Source organism: Urocampus carinirostris, chromosome 4, assembly GCF_059441175.1.
Source record: "Urocampus carinirostris isolate Australia breed hairy pipefish chromosome 4, RoL_Ucar_1.0, whole genome shotgun sequence".
Taxonomy (NCBI): Eukaryota; Metazoa; Chordata; class Actinopteri; order Syngnathiformes; family Syngnathidae; genus Urocampus; species Urocampus carinirostris.
In genome coordinates this window covers 427,876-449,862 of record NC_142352.1, presented here as the reverse complement: position 1 = coordinate 449,862, position 21,987 = coordinate 427,876, and the positions used below count along the sequence as shown (strand labels likewise).

Sequence of the window (21,987 nt, the reverse complement as noted above, 5' to 3'; positions counted from 1 at the left end):
AAAAACAAGCCAAACGTCCTGACTCGATGCCGGGGCGAGTCGAGATCTCGGACGACTCACCTGTAGGCTGAGCTCTGCCAGGGTGACCCCCATGGACAGGGGGCGCTGCGGCTCCGTCACCTGAAACGAGCGAGATGGTCGGCCCACCCGCGAAGCGCGACCAAAGGGAGCAGCACTTACGTCGTCTTCGTATCTCAGGTGGATGCTGCTGATCTTCACCTGCAGGTTCTTAATGACCTGCGTGGCCAGTTTCTCCATGAAGGAGTCCTTCTTCTCCTCTGCGGCTTTTTCTGAAAGCGAGCGGCACAATCATTATCTCGGTCCTTTAAAGCCGAAGCCGCTCCGGGACGACGAGACCGAGACGGTTTTAGAGAAACTCTCGGATCGTTCCTCTCTTTTCTAGTTTTGTTTTTCGACTCACCTGACTTGCCCTCGCGATTGCGCTTCAACTTCCTGAAGGCTTTTTTGGGCTTTTTGCTCTTTTTGAATCCTTTTGGCAGCGTTCAAGAAAGAGAAGGGAGTTAGTAGCGGGACTTAGGAAAGGTGGAAATGGAAGCGGCACAACCAATCACTGCACAACGATGGATGTTTGACGGCCAAACCCCGCCCCCCTCCCCTTCTTGGAGCTACAAGTCCAAGTCAAAACACAAAAGAAAAATATTCGTAGAAGAAGAAATAGAAAACACAAATGTCTTCATTCTTCCTATTAACTCTCAATTATATATATTTTCCTACTCTCTTTGTTTTTTATCAGAGAGTTTGCCGCGTGCTACGAATAACTAAGTCAAATCGGGCCAAAAAAATCCAACCCGACCCGACCCGCAAGTATTAAAACCCGACCTGGCCTGAACCCCGCTAATTAAGTTGATTGGCAGGACCGCGCCCAACCCATTTCTGTGATTTTGAAGGATGGAGTCCAACCCGAAATATCCTATTCTATTTGTACGAGTTTTACACTTTTCTTGCTGAAAATTTTGTGGCATTCCATTTTTGAGTGTCACTTTATTCCGTTGTATTTTGGGCAGATCAAATTTTTCTTGAGGTTAGAATAAAGCATCAATCAATGCATTTTAGGAACTAAATAACGCCGGGACACAAAATAAAAGATCTGTGCGGATTTATCTATCCATCCATCTACCCTGGTCATATCCCTCGAGAGGGGTGACTGACAGCAAGACAAACACATACAATAACAAAGAAAATAAAAAAGGTAAAAAAGTAGCAAAAACACACACAAATATTTTTAAACCATGGCCAAGCCAAATGCCCAAATACCCAAAAAAGTTAGGTACCTCGGCACCTTAGTTGGTCACGCTTTCGTCCCTCAAGATGAAACGGGACACAAGAAAGCGGCCATGTCACTCACACTCTTCTGTTCAACAGCAGGGCCCGACAGCTTTTGCTGGTTTACCCCTGCCGCATCATACAGGTGCCCTGCTCATCCCTTAGAACGCGTCCGAACATCCCACTATCCTTTTACAACACCTCTTCACTCATTTAACACGGTGATTGTATTCGATTTTTCGTTCTGTTAAATGTTTTTACGCTTTTTTTTTTTTTTTTTTTTTTACAAAAGTTGACAATTTGACGACATTTCAAAGGAATTTTACAAATGGACAACATTTGAGTTGTCATGTTTGACTTTGTTACCAGTTAAAGTGCAATAAACACTTTCTATTATTTCCTATTTCTGAGTCTTTATGTTGTTTATTCTGCCAACGGGAGTGTCGCCGTAATTTCGAAGTGGCAATCTAATGACGACGAGAGTTGGGGCCAGGCCGGGCGCTGGGGAAACGGGACTTTGCGCTTCAGTCTCAGACGAGTATCGTTTATTCATGGTTAGTAAAGGGAAACCGATAGCATGTAGCCGTTAGCGTGACTCCTTAGCATGTAGCCGTTAGCATGTAACCGTTAGCGTGTAGCCGTTAGAGTGTAGCTGTTAGCGTGTAGCCGTTAGCAAGTAGCTGTTAGCGTGTAGCCGTTAGTAAGACTTATTAGCTCCCATGCCAGCGCTTTTCCTCTTCGAGATGCGCTAACCGCAGGTAAATCCGATGACAACTAGACAATCGTGAGAGTTGGGGCTGGGGAAACGGGACTTTGCGCTTCAATCTCAGAAGATGTATCATTTATTCATTCGTGGTTAGTAAAGGGAAAACCGATAGCATGTAGCTGTTAGCGTGACTCCTTAGCATGTAGCCGTTATCATGTAGCCGTTAGCACGTAGCCGTTAGCATGACTTATTAGCTCCCACGCTAGCGCTTTTCCCTCTTCAGGATGTGTTCCGACAGCAAGCGTGCGGGAGCATGCATGATCTCCACGGGAGCAAGCGAGGACGCAGGAGCAGAGTTACCGCCTGCCGTGTCCTTAGAAAGAAGCGTCTGCAGGTCCCGGAGCGCTTGGCCGCTCGGACACGCTGACGCCAAAGGAAGCGGCACGGGCACAGAAAAGTAGACAAAGTTATCCAGTGTTCGAAAGCGCCCCCCTTCCCGTCTCGCCGCCAGCAGTTTCTTAAAGGGTCCGCGTCCAGGGGTTTCCGACCTGGTGGACTCGTTCCCGTAGTCTAGGTGCTTGAGCGAGTCAAACTAACCATACTCTCTCTCTCATTCTTTCTTTCCTTCCTTCCTTCCTTCCTAACTGTCTTTCTTTTTCTCTTCCTCTCTCATCATCTTCTCTTTTTATTTCTTTATTTATTTTCCCTTTCATTCTCCTTTTGATTCTCTCGCTCACAACATAGTAAGTAGTAAAAGATAAGTTCTTATTTTAGAAATCCAGATCAAACGAAGTGCCCTTTGCGCTGATAGGTAGTAAACTAGAAAAAGCTTGAAGACCCCTGCTCCACAACCCATAAAGTGAGATGTGGAGTTCCCCAGGGTTCAACTCTAAGCCCGGTGCTTATTAATCCATATACGTTTCCACTCCATTTCCATAGCGACGCTGACATCACATGACACCAGTTTCAAAATGGCTGCCATTTCAGGATCCATTTTTGTCTTTGAAAGCAGACAAATATGGGCTTCAAATATGGGGAATCGGCCTCCTCTCAATACAGTGATACCTCTACTTAGGAATCGAATTGGTTTTGGGAGTAACAAAGTCAACTGAAACATTTGTAACTAGAGACACCTTTTCAATGTAAATGCTCTGATCCGTTCCACGACCCGCAAAATATTCCATTTTTAATCAATCATAAAAAGGCATCAGATCATGAAAGAAATACATATTAAAATGAGATGACCTCACATTAAACATAAAACGAGAAGCACATAGAATAAAAGAAATAAGGCGTTTCTTAAAAAAACTGATCCAATGACATCTGCATTGGCCGGCTTTTGACCATCCGTGTGAAATGCGTCAGGCTGACGTAGCGTTAGCCCGACTTGTCAACACTTCTTCTGGTCGATTCCAAAACTTCATGAAATTTTACCAATATGTCTTTCGTTTGGCCTGATGAATGATGGCTGCGTCCTTCTCTGACCTTCTACTGCACGGCAGTGTGTGTTTTTATACATTTCTATTATCTCCTGCTTTGTTTGGATGGCCGGAAAAAGTCTCTTCTTCTTCTTTTCTCCTTGTCCTCTTCGTGTCTTTGGTGGGGTCCATTGTGAATGATAGCTCTTCGTAGCGGTACTATACAGTAGACTGTTGACAGAGCGGGAAGGGGACACGAAGAGCATGCCGGCATAGGCACCGGTTTTCCAGGTAGAACTCTGGCAGCGCGTACTGTATTACCGACTTCCTGAAAAGGCCTTGGAAACTAGAGGCGACATTTTCGTGTTCAGGTACTTTTTCGCCCGAAACATTTCTTTGTAAGTAGAGGTAGCGTCCCTGAAAAAACCCGTACGGCTGGACACAAGGGTCTGGGTGAGAGTCTCACCTCTCCTGGCGGCCATCTGAAGCGCCTCCTCGATACGTTGCAGTTCGCGTTGCTTGGCCTCCTGCTGGTAGCGCTCTTCTTTGGCCGCATCGTACTCGATGGCTGGGCAGAAAACATCAGACATCATATGTTTCCTAGACAGTTTTTTGTTCGAATTACTCCAAGACAAAAAGAAAAGCTTTTCAGGAAAGGTTTGGCCTCTTTCGAATTCCCCACACCCCCCAAAAAATCATCAGTGCCGACCAGTGTTGGGAATCACGTAGGGGAACCTATGGCTCGGTAGCCATATATGGCCCTTTTCACGATTACATATGGCTCGGAGATTAACTATGGCTGATGCACTTTTCTCTACATGCAAAGGCGAAGCAACACGACTCTCGCTTCAGTCCAGTCTGTATAGGGCACGTCCGCCACTACAGTATACATTCACTGTGTCACACCAACAGACCACGTTTTTGCAGTCGGACTCAAAGAAATCCCTTAAATGGACCTAACTATGTAGTTTCACTGTTCAGATACTTGAAGATGAAAAACCATAGAACAAACTGCAAACAGGTGAAAACGCCAGCAAATCAATCGGTGCAATTTAATTGGGTGAGCGGTAGAGGTGGGCAAATCGCAAGGAACTCCCGAAGATAAAAAGGACGAAATTTTTCTCGTTTGCAGTATTTGGTGACATTTTTACAAGAGAACTTTGCCTGCACCTTGTTTTAAAACCATTATTTTAGAAATAGGAGCCTCGACGCTCTTACAAAACTGATGGAAAGAGAGATCTATTTTAAGGGGTTCATTTATTTATATTGATATGGGACACAGGCTCTGGCATTAATACTAGGACATAGATTTGATCAAATGTCAAACCTGTGAAATAAAATGAGCTGAAGAATGATTTTTTTTTTTTCTGGAGAGCGGGTTTGCGCTTTCCCTGGAATTTTGTCTTGACGCTAGAAGTACCGTGGCCACGCCATTTGTCTTTCCTATATAGAATGCCCAAAGGACAGCCAAATGACTGGATTTACTTCACCATTGATCTGCAAATAAGGCGTCAACAAGTCGGTCATGACACTTGGCATAGATTTCAAAAGGATTCCTGGTAAGGAATTTCAAAACCATTTTCAAATACCACATAAATACAGTCCCTTGCAAAAGTACCTTGCCGCATTTACAGAACAACGGTGACAAGATGGTAAAGGATTTAATACATTCGACTATAAAAGGATTTTATACGATTAACTCAGTTTAATGCAAGAAAGATATTCACTGACTGGCCGTTAGTTCAATGTCGGGGAAGGCTGTTCGAAATGCGTCATATTTTGTCTAGGGAATTTAGATAACAGGACTCGTGGATTTGCCGACGCAGGACGACAGGCGCCGTTTTGGGGAAACGAGACATCGAGGCGCAGTGTTGTGAGATCGTTGGGGGCAACCAACAGCTCGGCACGCCCACGGGAGGAGCAGAGACGCCATTTTGCGGGGAGACGCGGGTCAATAAGAGAAAGCTAAAGGACTTCAGAAGAAGGCTTCCCACGCACTTCAACGTCACGTCGGCCGTCTCCGATGGAGTACACTTCGTTCTTCTGTTAGGAAAAATAAACATCCGCTCCCGTGTGAAAATGTCGGCTTTCCCGGTCATTTTTCTCTCAAGAAACGAACGCGCATGATTGTTGGGTGAATGTAGGTTGTGTTTGGTGAATGGAGTCAGATAACTCATTCCAACAATTTGGTCAACGCTAGATTTTCATATTCAATTCCTAACAGGGGGAAGAAAATTCCTGGTGTTAAATGCAGGAACGGAAGCAGCTCCGGAGACGGCGCATTTTAACTGGTTGCCCCCTATGCTCATGAAGGTATGGTAACTGGGGGCCTCCCGGGTGAAATCAAATGTTTGGGGACACCAGAAGCTGAGGAGCAAGCTCCCAGGTCGGGTGGTTCCTCAACCTTCTCCCTGCTGGACAAATATGCGTCCGCACCTCTTCTTTTTGCTATTTTTGGTAGAAAAATGTCTCAATGAAGCTGTAAATTTTCAGTAACGCGCCCAACACTGGTGTCTAAAACCACCGGGTTCTCCACATGATTGTTCTCCCGAAATTGCCCAGGTGAAAGGTTTGCCCCCGCCGGCTCCTTGGCGACATCTCCGGGCTGCAGGACAAACACAAACATGATTCGTTTCTCGGACTTCCGAAGATGATTTTGAGCCGAGCTGAAATTCGCGTCTGTCGTGCAGCCCGACCAAAGCCGCAGCAAAACAAGCGCCCCCACCGTCCATTTCGGGCTTACCGTTCAACGGGCACGTCTGGAGAGCGCCCCTGGCTGGAAAACCCGCACAAACATGTTGAGGACGCAGGACGTCTACGCTGGCATTCACGCTAATTTACTAGCATCTGCCCTATTTTGCTAGCATTCAGGCTAACTGGATAGCATTCAGGCTAATTTGCTAGCATGCACACAAACAGGCTTGCATTCCTGCTAACTTACTAGCATCTGACCTATTTTGCTAGCGTTCAAGCTAACTGTCTAGCATTCACACTAACAAGCTTGCATTCACGCTAACTTACTAGCTTCTGCCCTATTTTGCTAACCTTCAGGCTAACTGGCTAGCATTTACGCAAATTTTCTAGCATGCACACAAACAAGCTTGCATTCACGCTAACTTACTAGCATCTGCCCTATTTTGCTAGCATTCAGACTAACTTACTAGCATCTGCCCTATTTAGCTAGCATTCAGGCTAATTTTCTAGCATTCACACTAAAAAGCTTGCATTCACATTAACTTACTAGCATCTGCTCTATTTTTCTAGCATTCAGGCTAAGTGGGTAGCATTCAGGCTAATTTGCTAGCATGCACACAAACAAGCTTGCATTCCTGCTAACTTACTAGCATCTGCCCTATTTTGCTAGCGTTCTGGCTAACTGGCTAGAATTCACACTAACAAGCTTGCATTCACGCTAACTTACTAGCTTCTGCCCTATTTTGCCAACCTTCAGGCTAACTGGCTAGCATTTACGCTAATTTTCTAGCATGCACACTAACAAGCTTGCATTCACGCTGACTTACTGGCAACTGCCCTATTTTGCTAGCATTCATGCTAACTTATTAGCATCTGCCCTATTTTGCTAGTATTCAGGCTAAATTTCTAGCATTCACACTAAAAAGCATGCATTCACGCTAACTTACTAGCACCTGCCGGATTTTTCAAGGATTCAGGCTAACTGGCTAGCATTTCCGCTAACTTACTAGCGCCGGGAACCAGCAGCAGGTAGAGGCCGTCTAGCGTGGCCACCACCGCGTCGTTGTACAAGTTCTTCCAGGGGATCTTCAAAGTCAGCGTGCCTGGACCCATCAGAAGCTCTGTTCAGATCTGCTCACGTCTCGGAGAGACACAAGGGGGCGCTCTTTTGAGCACTCACCGATTTGGCCCGCTTTCACCTTGAAGGGGATGTCCAACTCGCTCTGGCGGGGACGGAAAAAGGCTTTTGGACGCCATCGGAAAACAAAAAAGTAGACCACTTACCAATGCATTTTCCTTCACTCTCAGGTTCTCCAGAACGACGTTGCCTACAAAAAAAAAAACACAACTGACTTGAGGAAGTTTCCGACACTTAAATTGACCAAATTTGGTTTTGTTGACGAGATTCCTGATATAGAACGATTCCTGATATAATGAACCAGTTTATTAACCCCTTAAGGTTCCTGGGGCCCGCCTTGTGGTCGCCGGATTCAAATCCGAGCCGAAAAAACGGGCGCAAGGCTATCTGTGATTTCTTTTCACACGCCATGATTACGCGCAAGTGTGCGCAATCATTGGCTTGACTGGAGGAATACTGGAGGAAAAGAATGAGATTGAAATAGAGAAAGACAAAATGAAACAAAAAGAGTGAGAGAGGACGGAAGTGAGAGAGAAAGAGCAAAAGAGTGAGGGAAAGAGATGTGAAAAGAGAAAGTGAACACTGAAAAGACCGAATGAGGAAACAGAGAATGTGAGGAAAAGGAAAAAAGGGAAATTAAGAGAGAAAGAAAAAAGAGGAAGAGATAAAAAGGAAAGAGAAAAAGAGAGATAATCGAAAATCAGAATTAAGACAAAGGAAGAGAGGGAAAAAGCAACCGGTCAATTAATGTATGCAAAAGGAAAAGTGTGAAGCCCATTGTAAAGCGCTTTGGGAGGTCTGCATTGACTTAAAAAGTGCTATATAAATGTAGACCATTAGACCAATAAACTTCTGGAAGTCCAACCTTTACAACTCTTTCAAAACGTCTAAAATATTGGCCAAAGTCAAATACATTTTGAAAAGGTGTTGTAAACTGGTCGTCTCCAGGTAGCTTTTTTGGGGGGAAACGCCTTAAAGCTGCCCTTGGAAAAAAAGATGTCAAATACAATGTTTAGTTTTTTTAGATCAAACTTGACCAGGTAAGGATTCAAGCTATTGTCTTACCCGTTTTTCAGCGAATCACTGTACTTTGGGGATGTCTAGGAACGGGATTGTGAGCAGGAGCGTTAAGGGGTTAAGGATTCACACGTCAAATTTTGGGCTACTTGCTGCAGAAAAAAATGAATATGTTTGACCCCTTGGCAGAACTTTTTACTCAAAAGAGAAAATATGAAAAATATAACTTTTCATGATTTCGTCCCCCCTTTTTATTTTAGTTTTGTCAGATTTACTCTTTTTCTATTTTTTCTCTTTCCTTCCTTCACAAAAAGCGAGGTAAAAAAGTGAGGGAAATTCATACTGTGGTTTGGTCCCTTTGAGTTTCCGTAGTTTGAATTTTTCCTTCTGCTTTTTACACATACGCGGGTCAAATAGTACACACTGTGCCTTTAATTAAATTTCTTTGATATTTCCATATTGATTTCATTGGTGCCAACGTCGTAGCGCAACTTTGTAATTTCCTTACAATGTGGGCAAGTGTCTAAGCACAAAATAGGAAATATGTTCAAAATGAGTTTTCTCTTGGAAGTCTTTAAAGGGCCAGTAACGGCAACCAGTTTCAAGAGCACAGCGTAGCAGCAAAATGACACACAAACATGGCAGCAGCACTAGGTAGGGATTCCTACTATGTCTAAGTTTCTCCGCGTATGATTTTTTTTAAATAAAATGAATATTGGTGTGACAGATCATGTATTTTTCCCTAGTATTCAAATCAACATGTTTTGGTACCACTAGGAGGCACAAACTATGATACGCTGTCCCTTTAAAAATGTATGTCGTGCCATATCTGCACGTAAACAGAGTCGACTACCCTGATATCAATGGCAAAAAAAGACCCATTATATGACGGGGAGACAGCAAAATCTGATGGAATGCGAATTGAAAAGGCAATATATATTCGTTCTGATTTTAAAGGAAGATTGTAACGTAAATGAGGGTTTGATGGCGCAACCTCCAAAGGTCAGTTTCGATTGACGTCACGTGGCCATTTGCATCCTAGCTAAAGAATGAAGGCTTTCCAAAGGGTGAGAACAGCGCCGAAGTGCAGAGGAAGGTTGCTCGCGTGGGATCCACGAACGCAGATCGCTTGTCAAAGGACACTTTCTCGAGCAAAGACGGGCGAATTTAAAATATGCCGGAGGAGTGAAGGGGGTGCGGTTAGCCTAGCTTCAGTTCACTGACCTCCCCAGATCCCGATCTTCAGCTGGGACTTGTCCAAGTTCTCCACGTAGTCCCCGATGAACCTGTTGAGGAGGTCGCTCACCAAAGACTCGAAAACCATCTTGAAAGAGCACCCGAGTCACGGGACGCCCGACTTCTGCGCGCGCTTCCGCGTTCGGCTGTCAGACGCGGAAGAGCGACGCCTCTGCGCTCGACTAGTCGGGTCTGCGCGGGAGTCGCGTGTCGTTCGCAGAGCGTCGGGTTCCGTGAGAGCGAGAATGAGAGCAAAAGAGAGAGAGAATGGGATAAAAAAGGGGAGTGAGAGAAAGAGAGAGAAACATTGGAAAGAAGAGAGAGCAAGAGAAAGAAAGAGAATAATTAAGAGAACAATAGAAAGAAGAGACAGCGAGTTAGAGAAAGAAAGGGAGGGAGGGAGGGAGAGAGAGAGAGAGAGAACAGATAGAGTGTGAGAGTGAAACGGTGGAGACAGAGACAATAAACAATAGAGAAAACAAGAGGGAGAGAAAGAGAGAGGACAATGGAAAGAAGAGAGAGTGAAAGAAATAAAGAGAATAATTAAGAGAACAAGAGAGGAAACAACAGAGAGAACAATAAAAAGGAGAGAAAGAGTGTGAGAGAGAAAGGGAGGGAGAACGTTAGAAAGTAAAGAATAAAAAAAGAGAGAGAGAAGAGATAGAGTGTGAGAGTGAAACGGTGGAGAGAGAGAGACCGTAAACAATACAGAAAACAAGAGGGAGAGAAAGAGAGTGAGAGCGGAGGGGAAGGAGAGAGACAGAGAGAGAGAGAGAGAGAAGAGCTAAGGTGTGAGAGTGAGATTATGATGGAGAGAAAGACAGTGAACAATAGAGAAAACAAGAGAGATAGAAAAAGTTAGAGCAGACGGCAGAGAGAGAGAGAGAAGAGAAAGAATGTGAAAGGGAGAGTGAGAGCAGAGGGAGAGAGAGAAAAAACAATAGAAAGGACAAGAGGGCGAGGAAGAGAGACAACAAGAGAGGGGGGGGAGAGAAAGGGAAGGTGAACGCTAGAAAATAAAGAAGAAATAGAGAGAGTGAGTGAGTGAGAGAGAGAGTGAGAAGAGGTAGAGTGTGAGAGTGAAACATTGGAGAGAGACAGTAAAAAATAGAGAAAATGAATGATAGAAAGAGTGAGAGCTTAGGTTGGAGAGAGAGAAGAGATCGAGTGTTAAAGTGAGAGTGAGTGAGAGCGGAGGGAGAGAGTGAGAAAACAATAGAAAAGACAAGAGGGAGAGGAAGAGCGAGAACAAGAGAGAGAGAGAGAGAGAAAGGGAGAAAGAGTGGACGTCCGCTCGATAAAGAGCCATTTGGGAGTTAACTGTTGTGGAATGCCGATAAGAACTCAAGATAAGTATGTAGGCATCTGGTGAAGGTCGTGGGATGACCTTGTGGCAGGAGGTCACAAGCCGATATGGGCAGGCGACCTTCACGAGATATCACGACTTGATTTGAGGACAGTATAAAAGCTAATGTTAAACGTCTGGAACTTTGAACGTGTCCAGAATGCAAGAAAGCGGGTTCCCTTTTCGCCATATCTCCTCTCTGCGTATATTTTGGGGTGACGTCCAACGAGGTTCTCTCCAAAATAAGGCCCCACATACTTATCATGAGTTATTATCCACAACAAAACAAAGACATCTCGATTCATTCGGACTCATCCAAAAAAGAGAGGGCCGATTCTTCCTATTTGAGAAAATTCCAGCACGGTCAACTACACCCCAAAACTGTCAAATATTTTATCAATGTGAAAGAAGGACAAGACAAACGCATGACTTCTTGAGGGGGGGGACAGTTCCTACTGGCTTTGGTTTGAACAATTTATTGACACTTTTAACAGCAATTCAACACATTCACAATTTCATTTTTATCATATTCTAACAATACGGATCATTCTGGAAATACTAGGACACAACCTATTCGAGAGATTTTAAACGCCAACAATGCACAAACAACTGAAACAGACATGAAGTGAGGAATATGATCATGGAGGCAATACATGTCTGGACCAGATCGGAAACAAGACCCAGTTGCGTAGCGTTTACCACAAGTTTAATCGAAGGAAAGAGGAAGGGCCTTGTCCACGATCCGGTGTTCGCCGGGCACGGGAAGCAAGTCGCTCGCGTCCTCGGATTATGATCCGAACACGGAAGTGGATCTTCCGTACTTAAAGCACACAAGAAATAAGTAGGAGCCCCATTTTGACGTCACTGGGACTCAAACGGCATCGAATAACAGGAAGGACCCATACGGTCATTTCAATAAAGCAAAATGGATAAAGGCTACATGATTAAAAAGGATTTCTGCTCAAATATATATCCGCATCTCCTCATAACTGCGATGTTCTTTGCTAGTTCAGCTCGTCATGGCTAATAAGCACTCTGAGTCACTTTAAAGCGGAACTTTTTGTTTTTGTTTTGTTTTTCCAAACGGTGTCATTGTGAATATCCCTACCACATAGGATAAATAAGGGCAATCAATTAGCGAATGAAGTTGCAGTTTAGCGCTGATTTGTTGTTGCGCTACGATGAAAACAATTCATTTCCTCGAATTAGCCGCCGTAGTATTGGCGATGACGTCATCGGCGGGCGCCGCTAATCCCCCAAATGAGGGAAGCGCGCGATGACGTCATCCACGAGCGTCGCTAATCCTCCCAAATGAGGGAAGCGACGCCGCTCCGTTCCAGAAATCCGGGTTGCCATAGCGACGTGAAGTACGTTTACAGTCTGCGCGTTGAAGTGCAATTTTCATTTGATCTTTTGTTGACAAATAAATACAACTCTTCTCAAAAAAGGCAGATATTTAGATAGATATTTCCCCTTTTATATGCATTGACCCGTTGCACACTCACACGCGTGGTCTGACCACGTGACGACACCATGACGGACGGCAGGAACCCTAGTAAACTGTAGTAAACAGTAGACAAGGGAAACGGCTATACTATTCAACAAAGGAATATGGAGCGGCTGTCGGATGAGGTCGAAAAAACACAAACGGCGCTATTTAGAGCAGGGTTCTTAAAATCAGTCGAGTCGGGGGTCCCTAAAGCAAGGTTCCAGGTGAGCTTGGGGTGAACGGGATTCTCCACCAATAAATATTTTGCTCTTCTTACTGGGACAGTCTTTTATAATCGTCTGCTAGATGTCGTTGTAACGTGTAGCGAGAGCGATGATATAGACGACAAACTACGGAGACTCGAAGTGACGTCAAATCACCATTCGGCTTCCCGTTCATTGCCTGTCTTTTTGCTGAGGGAAAAAGAGAAACAGAAAAGGAAAAAAGAGAAAGAGCCAAAAAAGGAAAAATAATAAAATGATAAAAGCTATGAAAAAAAGAGAAAAAAGGAAGAAAAGGGGAAAATAGGTGAAGTAGTCAAACCTAAATGATAGGAAGAAAGATAAAATGACTAAAAAACAAATGGGGGATTAAAAAAACAGGGGAAGAAGAAAAGATGAAAAAAAGAATGAATGAATGAAAAAATAAAAAATGAAGAAAAAGAATAAAGGAAAAGGGAAGCAAAAGAAAACATTTCAAATAAACAAAAGAAGAGAAAAAAGGAAAAAAAGGAGAAGATAGGAAAAGTAAAACCTAAACGATAGGTAAAAAATAAGAAAACTAAAAAACAAATGGGAGAACATTTAAAGAAGGGAAAAGGGGAAGAAGAAAAGATAGTAAAAAGGAGAATTTGAAAGTAAAAATAAAAAACGAAGAAAGAGGAAAAATCTGAAAAAAAGAGAACAGGAAAAAAATAGGAAAATAGCAAGAAAAAGAAGAAAAAGGTTTCTAAATGCCATTGTCTCTGCCTACAAGTAATTCAAAAAAATAGTTTTTGCTCACCAATAAACGAATGTTTAGCGTTACCGAGGGGAGGCGCTAAATACTAGACGCTGTCCCCTTAAAAAAGCGGTGTGGCGTCGGGCGGTTGCCACGGTAACAGGAGCCGAGAGAAAGAAAAGAGAAGACGATCGCAGAGCCATCGATCGCAGACTCGACGCATCGCACGCCGCATCACGCATCTCGCCTCTCGCTGCGTCGCTGCAGGTGAGGACCCTTCCCTACTATCTATTGAAATCCCTTTCCAGACAAAAACTTGCAAAAAAAAACTTAGAAAGATATAGAAATATTCATCTATTTCTGATCTAATTGAAAAAAATAAAAGACATCAATATTTCTTTATTTTATATACTTCCATAGAAATATGTATCTACTTGGAAAAATGCTGAATATAGGAATATACGTATTTGTATACAGGCAGGCAAGCAGAAAAATAGATGATACACTTGTAAAATATCATAAATAAACCAAGACAAAAATAAATTATATATTGATATCTTTGTAAAATCTCACAGATATTTGTATACATGCAGGCACAAAAGATCTATTTATATAAGTAGGAAATTTACATTGGAAGGGATGTTTTTTCCCAGCCTGGCGTTTTCATTCAAAACGACTTGATTCGAGAACTGCTGTTTTTTCTTTTTTTTTGTCTCCGTTTTGAATTTTTTCAGATGAAAAGAAAATCAAATTGACAGTTTTCCTTATAGCATAGAAAGTTTTAGGGTCTGACATAACCCCTACCACCGGAGGGCCCCAACCCGGGTTTTAACTAGACACATGCGTTCCAGAGTATCCCGAACACTGTACTCTGTCGTGTCATTTTGAGTTCTTCTGCCATCCGTGAGTCGTTTCAGTCCACTGCTACGACACGTTGGATTGTTTGCTCATTGCAGTTTCTGTTTCCAGTTTTGGCCCTTGTTCTCGTTTTTGTTCGGATATTGGCTTTGTGCCCACTTCTTTGTTTGCTACTTTGGCACTGGTAAGTTATGAAATACAATCCCTTTTTTTAGCTGTATTGTCTGCATTTCCTGCCTCCCCCACATGGGTCCATCTGCCTCAAAACCTTATCAGAAAGAATTTTTTGTAAAAAAAGGAAAAAAAAATCCATCATTGGACTCTCTGATTTTGATGACCATCTGCTTTTCTTAAGGGAAACAACTTGAAAGAAATACTGTTTTTATAGGGCTTTTTTTTCTTTTTTAATTTGATTGTCTTCCTCAAATAGAAAATGTCATTTTGGAATATTCTCCGGGTTGCTTTTGATTCAGATAAACAAAACATACGTATGTGGACATACCTCACAAAAGTATTGAAAAAAAGATAAAACAATGAAGTTTCATAAAGCATCTCTTTGGAACCAATATTGTCAGGAACCAGAACAGGATCAGGACCCAAACGCGTGGAAATGTTTAAATCTAAGCTTAAAAACACACTTCTACTCTTTAGCATATGAATAAGCTTGTTTTTAGGTTGACAATATCTGTGTAATATTTGCCCTCATGTAGGTTTCAGATCAGGGGATGCTGTCATAATAGCCCGTTGAGACTTCTAGTGATTAAGACAAACTGTCAAAAACCAGAAACAAGAAGCAGAACCCACTCGCGTAACCAGGGATGTGATTTGACCAAAGTGAAATTATCTGAAAATTAGCGGGGGGGGGGGGGGTGATTGCTAGCTGGGGGGGGGGGGGGGGGGGGGGAACCAGGTAGGACCAGGGCAGTGCCCTGGTGGGGGGAAAAGTGGGGCGAAGCCCCCCCCCGGAGCTCATGGGTTTTTTTAAGTACTTTCAATGCACTCAGATGACAAAGAAATAGACAAGACAACAGCATAAATTTTCAATGTATATTGAACTATCCCATATAAAATTACAGTTTAAGTCAACTCAAAATCAGTCACATTAAAAAACATTTCCCCAACGCCACTATCTTAATTGTAAAGAAGATGGTTCCAGTGGCAAGGGAGACCCTAGACGACCGGCATCTTTCTACAACTGCAGGCGGCTAACGGGATCCAGGTCTGTAGGAAACCGCCTCAAAGCGTGCCGCCACCAGCTTTTGGGATCACTCTTAGTCTGGACTCTACCCTTCGACCTGTTCGGCTTGGGTAACCCTACCAGGAGTACGAGACTCTCTGATAAAAACAAGCTCTGATAAAAACACAATCATGCATTCGACTAAGATCATCTCTGTAACTGCATACATCAAGACACTCAACATCTTGAAACCTAAAAAGTGCAAACATGCAGCATTCATTTGAGTTTGTGTCAATGATTAACCATGTTATTAATATTAAGTAAATTATGTACCATAATAATATCGTGGCCATTAAGAAAATCAATGGTAGAATATCATACAAGTACTTAATTTAAAAAATATAAATACTGACAATAGTTTTGATTACTATTAGGCTTAATAATATTTTTAAATTTCCTAAATCATATTTTAAATGTAATAATTTATTTCTTTAATAGCAGCGTATCCAAGTATTTGATAAATGAAAGTACAATAAGTATAGGCCCTACAGTAAAGTGTTGGTGTAATGTACACATGAAAATCTATTATTGTAATTGTTAAATATTTATGGCCATTTTTATTACGTTATAATATTTTCGAAAAAAATGGGAAAACTGTCAAATAAATTTGAAAAGTTTACCACCTACCTCAAAATTCACGACTCTATCAGCAACTGGTACAGGTTGTTGGGGTGGATCACGTCTCTTTATTACCGCTTCCGATTGTGATGTCAATAAGGGATGGAGGCCGTAAAGTTTTGGAGTTTTCGTTTGGGCACCGAAACTTCCAGCGATGGAATAATTTGTCGTTCTTGACTGGAGTTCTTTCACGTGTTTTTTGCTCTTTGCGTGACTTTCAAGAGCTTTGAAACCTCTCCCACCATAGTCGATGGTATCATGACACCAAATGCAAAGTGCTTTCCCGGCACGATCGATCTTCCGAATAAAGTCATTGAACAAATTCGTCACAGTCTTCTTTCCAACATTCGTAGATAATTCCTTCTCCAACCAGTCCCATCGAAACTTGTTTTTTACAATCTTATCAATTTCTTTAGCTCGCGGAGCATCTTTGCGTTCGATCACGGACATCTTTCTTTAAACACCCGGCAAAAACGTGTGAGAAATGAACAATGGCACACTCCTATAACAAGCGCGTTTATTGGTCAACACGAGACTTCAACCAATCGCAAGTACGTTTCATTTCAGTTACGGAAACACTCAAATGGCATGCTGTCGAGACGAAATCGTTTTTTTTTACCAATTAAAACACCGGAAATTTTAAAATTTTATTTTTGGAGATAAAAAAAGCGGAATTCCGCGAATTAGCGGAAAAATCACATCCCTGCGTAACGTTACTCACAGTTTATTGGGGAGAAGAGGAATGAGCGCACACTTGATCCAGGGATCGTCGGTGGCGGAAGTAGTTTGATCGGAACGAGGAAGTGGTCAAAATCAAACTGATCGGGGTGAGAACAAAACAGGAGCAAAACACAGGTAAAAACGGAGATTCACAGGGCTTGGCAAAACAAGAGAAAAAAAACACAGGCAAAGGTGACTCACAAGACAGCGTTTAAGAAGTCACAGGGAGCAATTTGTCAACACAGCTGGTGTCCATGGGCGGGGCCAATTGGGCGCCATGGCAACCGTGACACAAACAACAACAATTAAAGATGAATTAACTTGACTTAAAAAGTGTCCCCCTCTTTTTTCTCCCCCTAGGAAGTGAAAGGGCGCCCCCCACTGTCCGGTGCGGTTCGGCGGTGGTGTTCGGGATGCGAGTGGACGCGGCTTCGGCCGCTCGCTGCGGCATCTGCTTCCTCTTCCTATTGGCCGTCTCCTCGGCGTCCCCGCCCGGACTTTTCCCCGCGGGGGCTGCCGATTGGTCAGGCCTCGGTCGGTACGGGGGAGGACCGCCCGCCCGGGGCGGAGACTTCGACGACTTCCGGCTGGAGGAGGCGGAGCCTTTTGATCAGGTGGGCGTGGCCTCGACACATCTAAAAAGTTGAGACAGGAAACGCTTTTTCCGCTGGACCGAAAATAAAATAACCTTGATTTCCTTGACTCTTATTTTGAAAACCTGTTAGCGTCATTGCACCTACTGCGCTTCCTTGAGAATATTGACCATTCGTCATAATTTTGATTTCTTCTTGGTTCTCCTGGAGTGTCGTGGTCAACGGTTTATGGTCTGCATTGAAATAGCGCTTTTTCTTTACAATGCGCTTCACACCACTCCGTTCATGCCAGGCTTTTACCTGCTCATCAGGGGCGTTCGGGGTTCGGTGTCTTGCCCGAGGACATTTCGACATTTAACTCAGAGGACCCGGGAATTGAATCTGCGACCTCTCGGTCCCGAGACCCGACCTCTGCTTCCTGACCTACTGCCGCCCAAGGGTCCAATCTCTTTGGGAACAAGGACAGCAAAGTTCATTCTGATCTCGTTCTGATCTTTTCACCTGTGTCAGGACCAGAACGGAGACAGGACCCACTTGCGTGCGTTTCTCTTGGTTTTATTGGGAAGAAGGGAAAGGATAGTACACACGATCCATTGATCGCTGGTTGCGGGGAGCAGAAGTGGTATTTCTGTGGCGAGCGATGGCGGTGTCGAGAGCGGAAAAAAAACAGATCAATAGCCGGGACAGGGGAGCAAAATCGTAGTCGAGATCAGAAAAGGGGTCGGAGCCGGAAAACAGACGGGAATCGGAACAGGAGAGAGTCAGGGTCGAAAAGCTTGCTATGCGTAAACTGAGGTTCGCAAACGGACTGACAACCGGTGACAGAATGACGGCAGTATAAAAAGTAACAGGTAGCCAATCAGCGTCCAACAACTTGCGCAAAATAGTAATACAATAGTAAGTAGACATTAACCTCCGGAATAGAACTGAAACATGATCAAAGGAAAGAGTTTTTGTTGTTTTAGTTCACAAAATTTACGACAAATACGTTTTTCTAGTTTGACCGCGAAGCTTTTGTCTTACTTCCGGGCGACAATCATCGTAGACGTAAAAATATGTTGGCCTGGAGAGGGATGGGCGTCACCAGGCTGTACTTGCCCAAGACGCACCACACCCTAACCCAACTGAGCAAATAATATACATACATATATCTATCTCACCCCTAGTGTAGTGGTGCCTGTATCATCCTCAGCCTGGGGTCCTCTAGCAGAGGTCTGGGAGTTTGGGGGTTCTGCGTAGTACCTGAGCTCTTCCTAGGACTTCTCTCTTCTGGACTGAGATTTCAGCTTTTGTTCCTGGGATCTGTTGGAGCCACTCTTCCAGTTTAGGGGTGACAGCCCACCTTGATTGCCCCCACTATCACGGGGACCACGCTGGCCGTTAACCCTTGCTACTTCTTCAGTCTCTCGGGTTCATTCTTCCCGATGTTGGCGTCAGCTAAGATGGCCACATCTATTATCACAACCACTATGTTCGCTCGGTAAGCCAGGGGCCGCTCGTCAGTCTGGAAGCCCAAGTCCCGCAGGATCTCGGCCCTGTTTTTCCCGGCGACCATCTGTGGTATGGTCCACCGGGATTCAAGTACTTCTATGCAGTACTGGTTTCAGGTGTTCCTGTAGACTATCCTAGCTACTTGCTGGTGCCTCTCCGTGTACGCTGATCCATCCGGCATGCAACACCCTGCCACCATGTGCTGGACTGTATCAGTCTGCATCTCGGTCTGGTCTACTCTGGTAAATCCTGGCCTCTATGGCTCTTGTGCTCATGACCTGCTCTTGTGCTTGCCATGTTCAGAGCTTCCGTGCTGTATATCAGTCCGACACGCTAGGATTTCTTGACGTCGGCCGCTTCCTCTATCTGACGGCGGTGCATTCCGTGTAGGGGCTTGTCCTTCCAGGAGGTCTGCCCTCCACCTCTACATTCTCATCATTTTGGAGAGGACGTTGTCAGGTGTCGCCTCAAAATATACGCAGAGACAGAAGTATGGCAGAAAGGGAACGTCCTTTACTCTGCAACATTCAAGCCACGTTCAAAATTCGCCCAAGAGACGCTGGGTTTTATACTGTGTTCAACAAGATCGCGTGATGTTTTTCTTGGAATTTAAAGTGTTTTTTTTCCAACAACTTGTGACTTCTTGTATCAATATTATCTCATAACATCCTGCCAGATGTCTGCATACAACAGGCCACCTTCAGCTCGAAGGCCGCTGACTTACAGTTAATCCACCACACTGCCCTGAGACATCCACACAGCCGGTTATCGTTTGGGGCCATTTGTTTTGCAGTCGTTCCGGAAGTTTACCGTGTAAAGATGATTTTGTTGTCATTGGTAAGTGCCATTGCCCTCATTCTTTTGCCCCTTTTCTTAGGACGAGCGGACGTGGCGCGGGTCGCGTTCGGCCGCGGTTCCGGGGAACCGGCGCTGCGTCCGCCACCAGCAGTCCTGTTTGGGCCTGGCGCTGCCCTGCTGCGACGCTTGCGACACCTGTTACTGCCGCTTCTTCAACGCCATCTGCTACTGCCGACGCTTGGGCGCCCGTGCCCGCCAATGCCAGGCCGCCCGTCCCTGACGTCCGGACCGATCGCTCCGCTCGCCCGACCATGCCAAACCGTCGGCCCCGGAAATGCCCGTGACGTCTCGCTATGCTTCAAATAAACAAAGTCGTTAAAACGGCCCACGTGTCCTTATTCCGAGTGCGGTGTTTCCCATACCGTCAGAAGATTCTGGCAGGCCGCCAGGGTTTGATTGGTCCTGCTAGAGTCTCATCAACTTATATCATTAAGGGGCTTGTCCTTCCAGGATGTAAAACATAAAATATAAAAAGAATAAACAAGACCCCCTAAAAAAAGGAAAAGAAAAATGAAAAAAGAAAGAAAATTGCATTTTTTGTCACGGTTGTCATGCCGCCCAATTGGCCCCGCCCGTGTGGCGCCGGCTGCGGCTCATTGACAGATTGGCTTTCCGTCTTTTTAAGCTCAGTCTCTTCCTTTGTCAGCCCATCAACGAACCTCTGCCCTGCAAGACGTGGGTTTCGACGAGGTCCTGTTTCCTGTTGGTATTTCGTGTCCGGTATTGTTCCTGTTTATTTTATCCCGTTTGATTTCAGTTTCCAGTTTTGTTTCCGTCTATTTTTTCCCGTTTATTATTTTCGCCAGTTTTCGTTCCCGTCTAGTTGCCCTGTTTATTTTCGATATCTTGATTCCTTGTCTTTCCTGTCTGTCCCCATCCGTCCAAAATCAACTCGGGCAATTGGAATCGATCTCGTCAGCCTCTGGCTTCCTGTCTTTCCACGCCAGACCGCTGTCTAACGTGCATGACTCCCCATTTCCCGGAAAATAAAAGGCTTGTGTGAGAACGTCATGCATTTGGGTCCTGATCCTGTTCTAATTCGTGACATTTTTAATTGAAAAAAAATGCAAAACATTCTTTTTTTTTTCCTCTTAATTGATTTATTTTCTTTCTTAATTATTATCTAATGTTTTGCTTTCCTTTCCTCTACTTTTCTTTATTCCTGTTTTCCTTTTTTTGCCCCCTGTTTCTTATTTCTTCCTCCCAATTTTCTATTCCGTTTGGCTTTGTGAGAGGCCAGAAGAGGAAGTCTCTTTTTTGCTCACTTGAGTCTCCCTAGTTTGCGAGAGCGACACCGTGTGGACGACTATAAAACACTGTCCCTTTAAGAAGAGCGGAACATATTAGCAGAAAAGTCCACCGACCCTAACCTCCAGTGGGAGAGCCCAGATTTAAAGAGACAGTGTGTATGATAAGGGGGAAAAAAAACGGCGAAAATGCACGGCTGAAATCAAAAAGCCATTTTGTCTGCCGGAGAACTTTTATTGTGAAGGGCACCGTCCGACGCGTAGCTCAAGTATACAAAGTATACAAAAGTATACAAAAGTCAAGCAAACAGCCATACAGAAAATCTCCGTCCGTGAGTTAAATAATCACAATAATACAAAAAAAAACAGAGAGAAGATAGCACCTTCGGGGGGAAGGGGGAGGAGCCAATGCAGGATGTGGTCGCCGATACAAGCTCGGTCCCGCCCCCAACTTCCTGTCTCAAAACGCACTCGGATGTTTTGTGCAAAAGCCTTCCGGGGGTTTTCCAATTCCTCATCTTTGCCGCGTGAAAGGGACATTGTGTAGCATTGAGCGCCTCCTAGTGGTTAAAACATGAGGCTCCCCCGGGGCAAGGCCGGCCAACTCTTTGGGGTCCCGAAACGGGGCCCGGGGGCTCATCTTGGAGACCTGTCACGTGTTTAAATTTCTCAAAAAAGTAGTACTTGAAGTTGTTTACATGTTATATTGATTTCTGTAGTATTTCAATCATAGATGTTTTGTAATATATATATATATATATATATATATATATATATATATATATATATATATATATATATATATATATATATATATATATATATATATATATTTATAATAGTATTACTATATTGGTATTTTTGTAGGTTTTGTGTTGAAATATTTTGTCGCATTTTGTAAGTATTTCCATAGTAGTATTTCTTTAGTATTTTTTGTAACATTACTGTAGTTGGAATTTCTTCGTATTTTTGTTGTCGCGTTTCCTTAGTAGTATTATTCGATTATAGTATTACTGTAGTCATATTTCTGTTGTATTTTTTTAGCCATTTTGTTTTCAGAACAAAAAAAAAGAGAAAGACATAAAAAAGAGAGAAAAGG

General features: G+C 43.9%; 2 protein-coding genes across 2 annotated transcripts in view; one reads left to right on the top strand and one right to left on the bottom strand.

Annotated features, from left to right (window-relative positions):
• The window catches only part of vps13c (vacuolar protein sorting 13 homolog C), a 64,769-nt gene extending 55,126 nt beyond the window's left edge, over positions 1-9,643 (bottom strand). The window contains 10 exon segments of the mRNA XM_088333381.1: positions 61-120; positions 181-290; positions 422-490; positions 2,351-2,413; positions 3,875-3,976; positions 6,152-6,184; positions 7,110-7,205; positions 7,283-7,325; positions 7,387-7,430; positions 9,482-9,643. Of these exon segments, the coding sequence (XP_088189507.1) occupies positions 61-120; positions 181-290; positions 422-490; positions 2,351-2,413; positions 3,875-3,976; positions 6,152-6,184; positions 7,110-7,205; positions 7,283-7,325; positions 7,387-7,430; positions 9,482-9,581 (720 nt within the window). The 5' untranslated portion in view covers positions 9,582-9,643.
• Positions 8,895-19,916, top strand: agrp (agouti related neuropeptide). Its single transcript, XM_088333380.1, has 4 exons — positions 8,895-8,911; positions 13,397-13,533; positions 17,060-17,313; positions 19,661-19,916. The coding sequence occupies exons 3-4, from the start codon at positions 17,113-17,115 to the stop codon at positions 19,859-19,861; spliced, it is 402 nt and encodes a 133-aa protein (XP_088189506.1). The 5' UTR covers positions 8,895-8,911; positions 13,397-13,533; positions 17,060-17,112; the 3' UTR covers positions 19,862-19,916.
• The last annotated feature ends 2,071 nt before the right edge of the window (positions 19,917-21,987 follow it).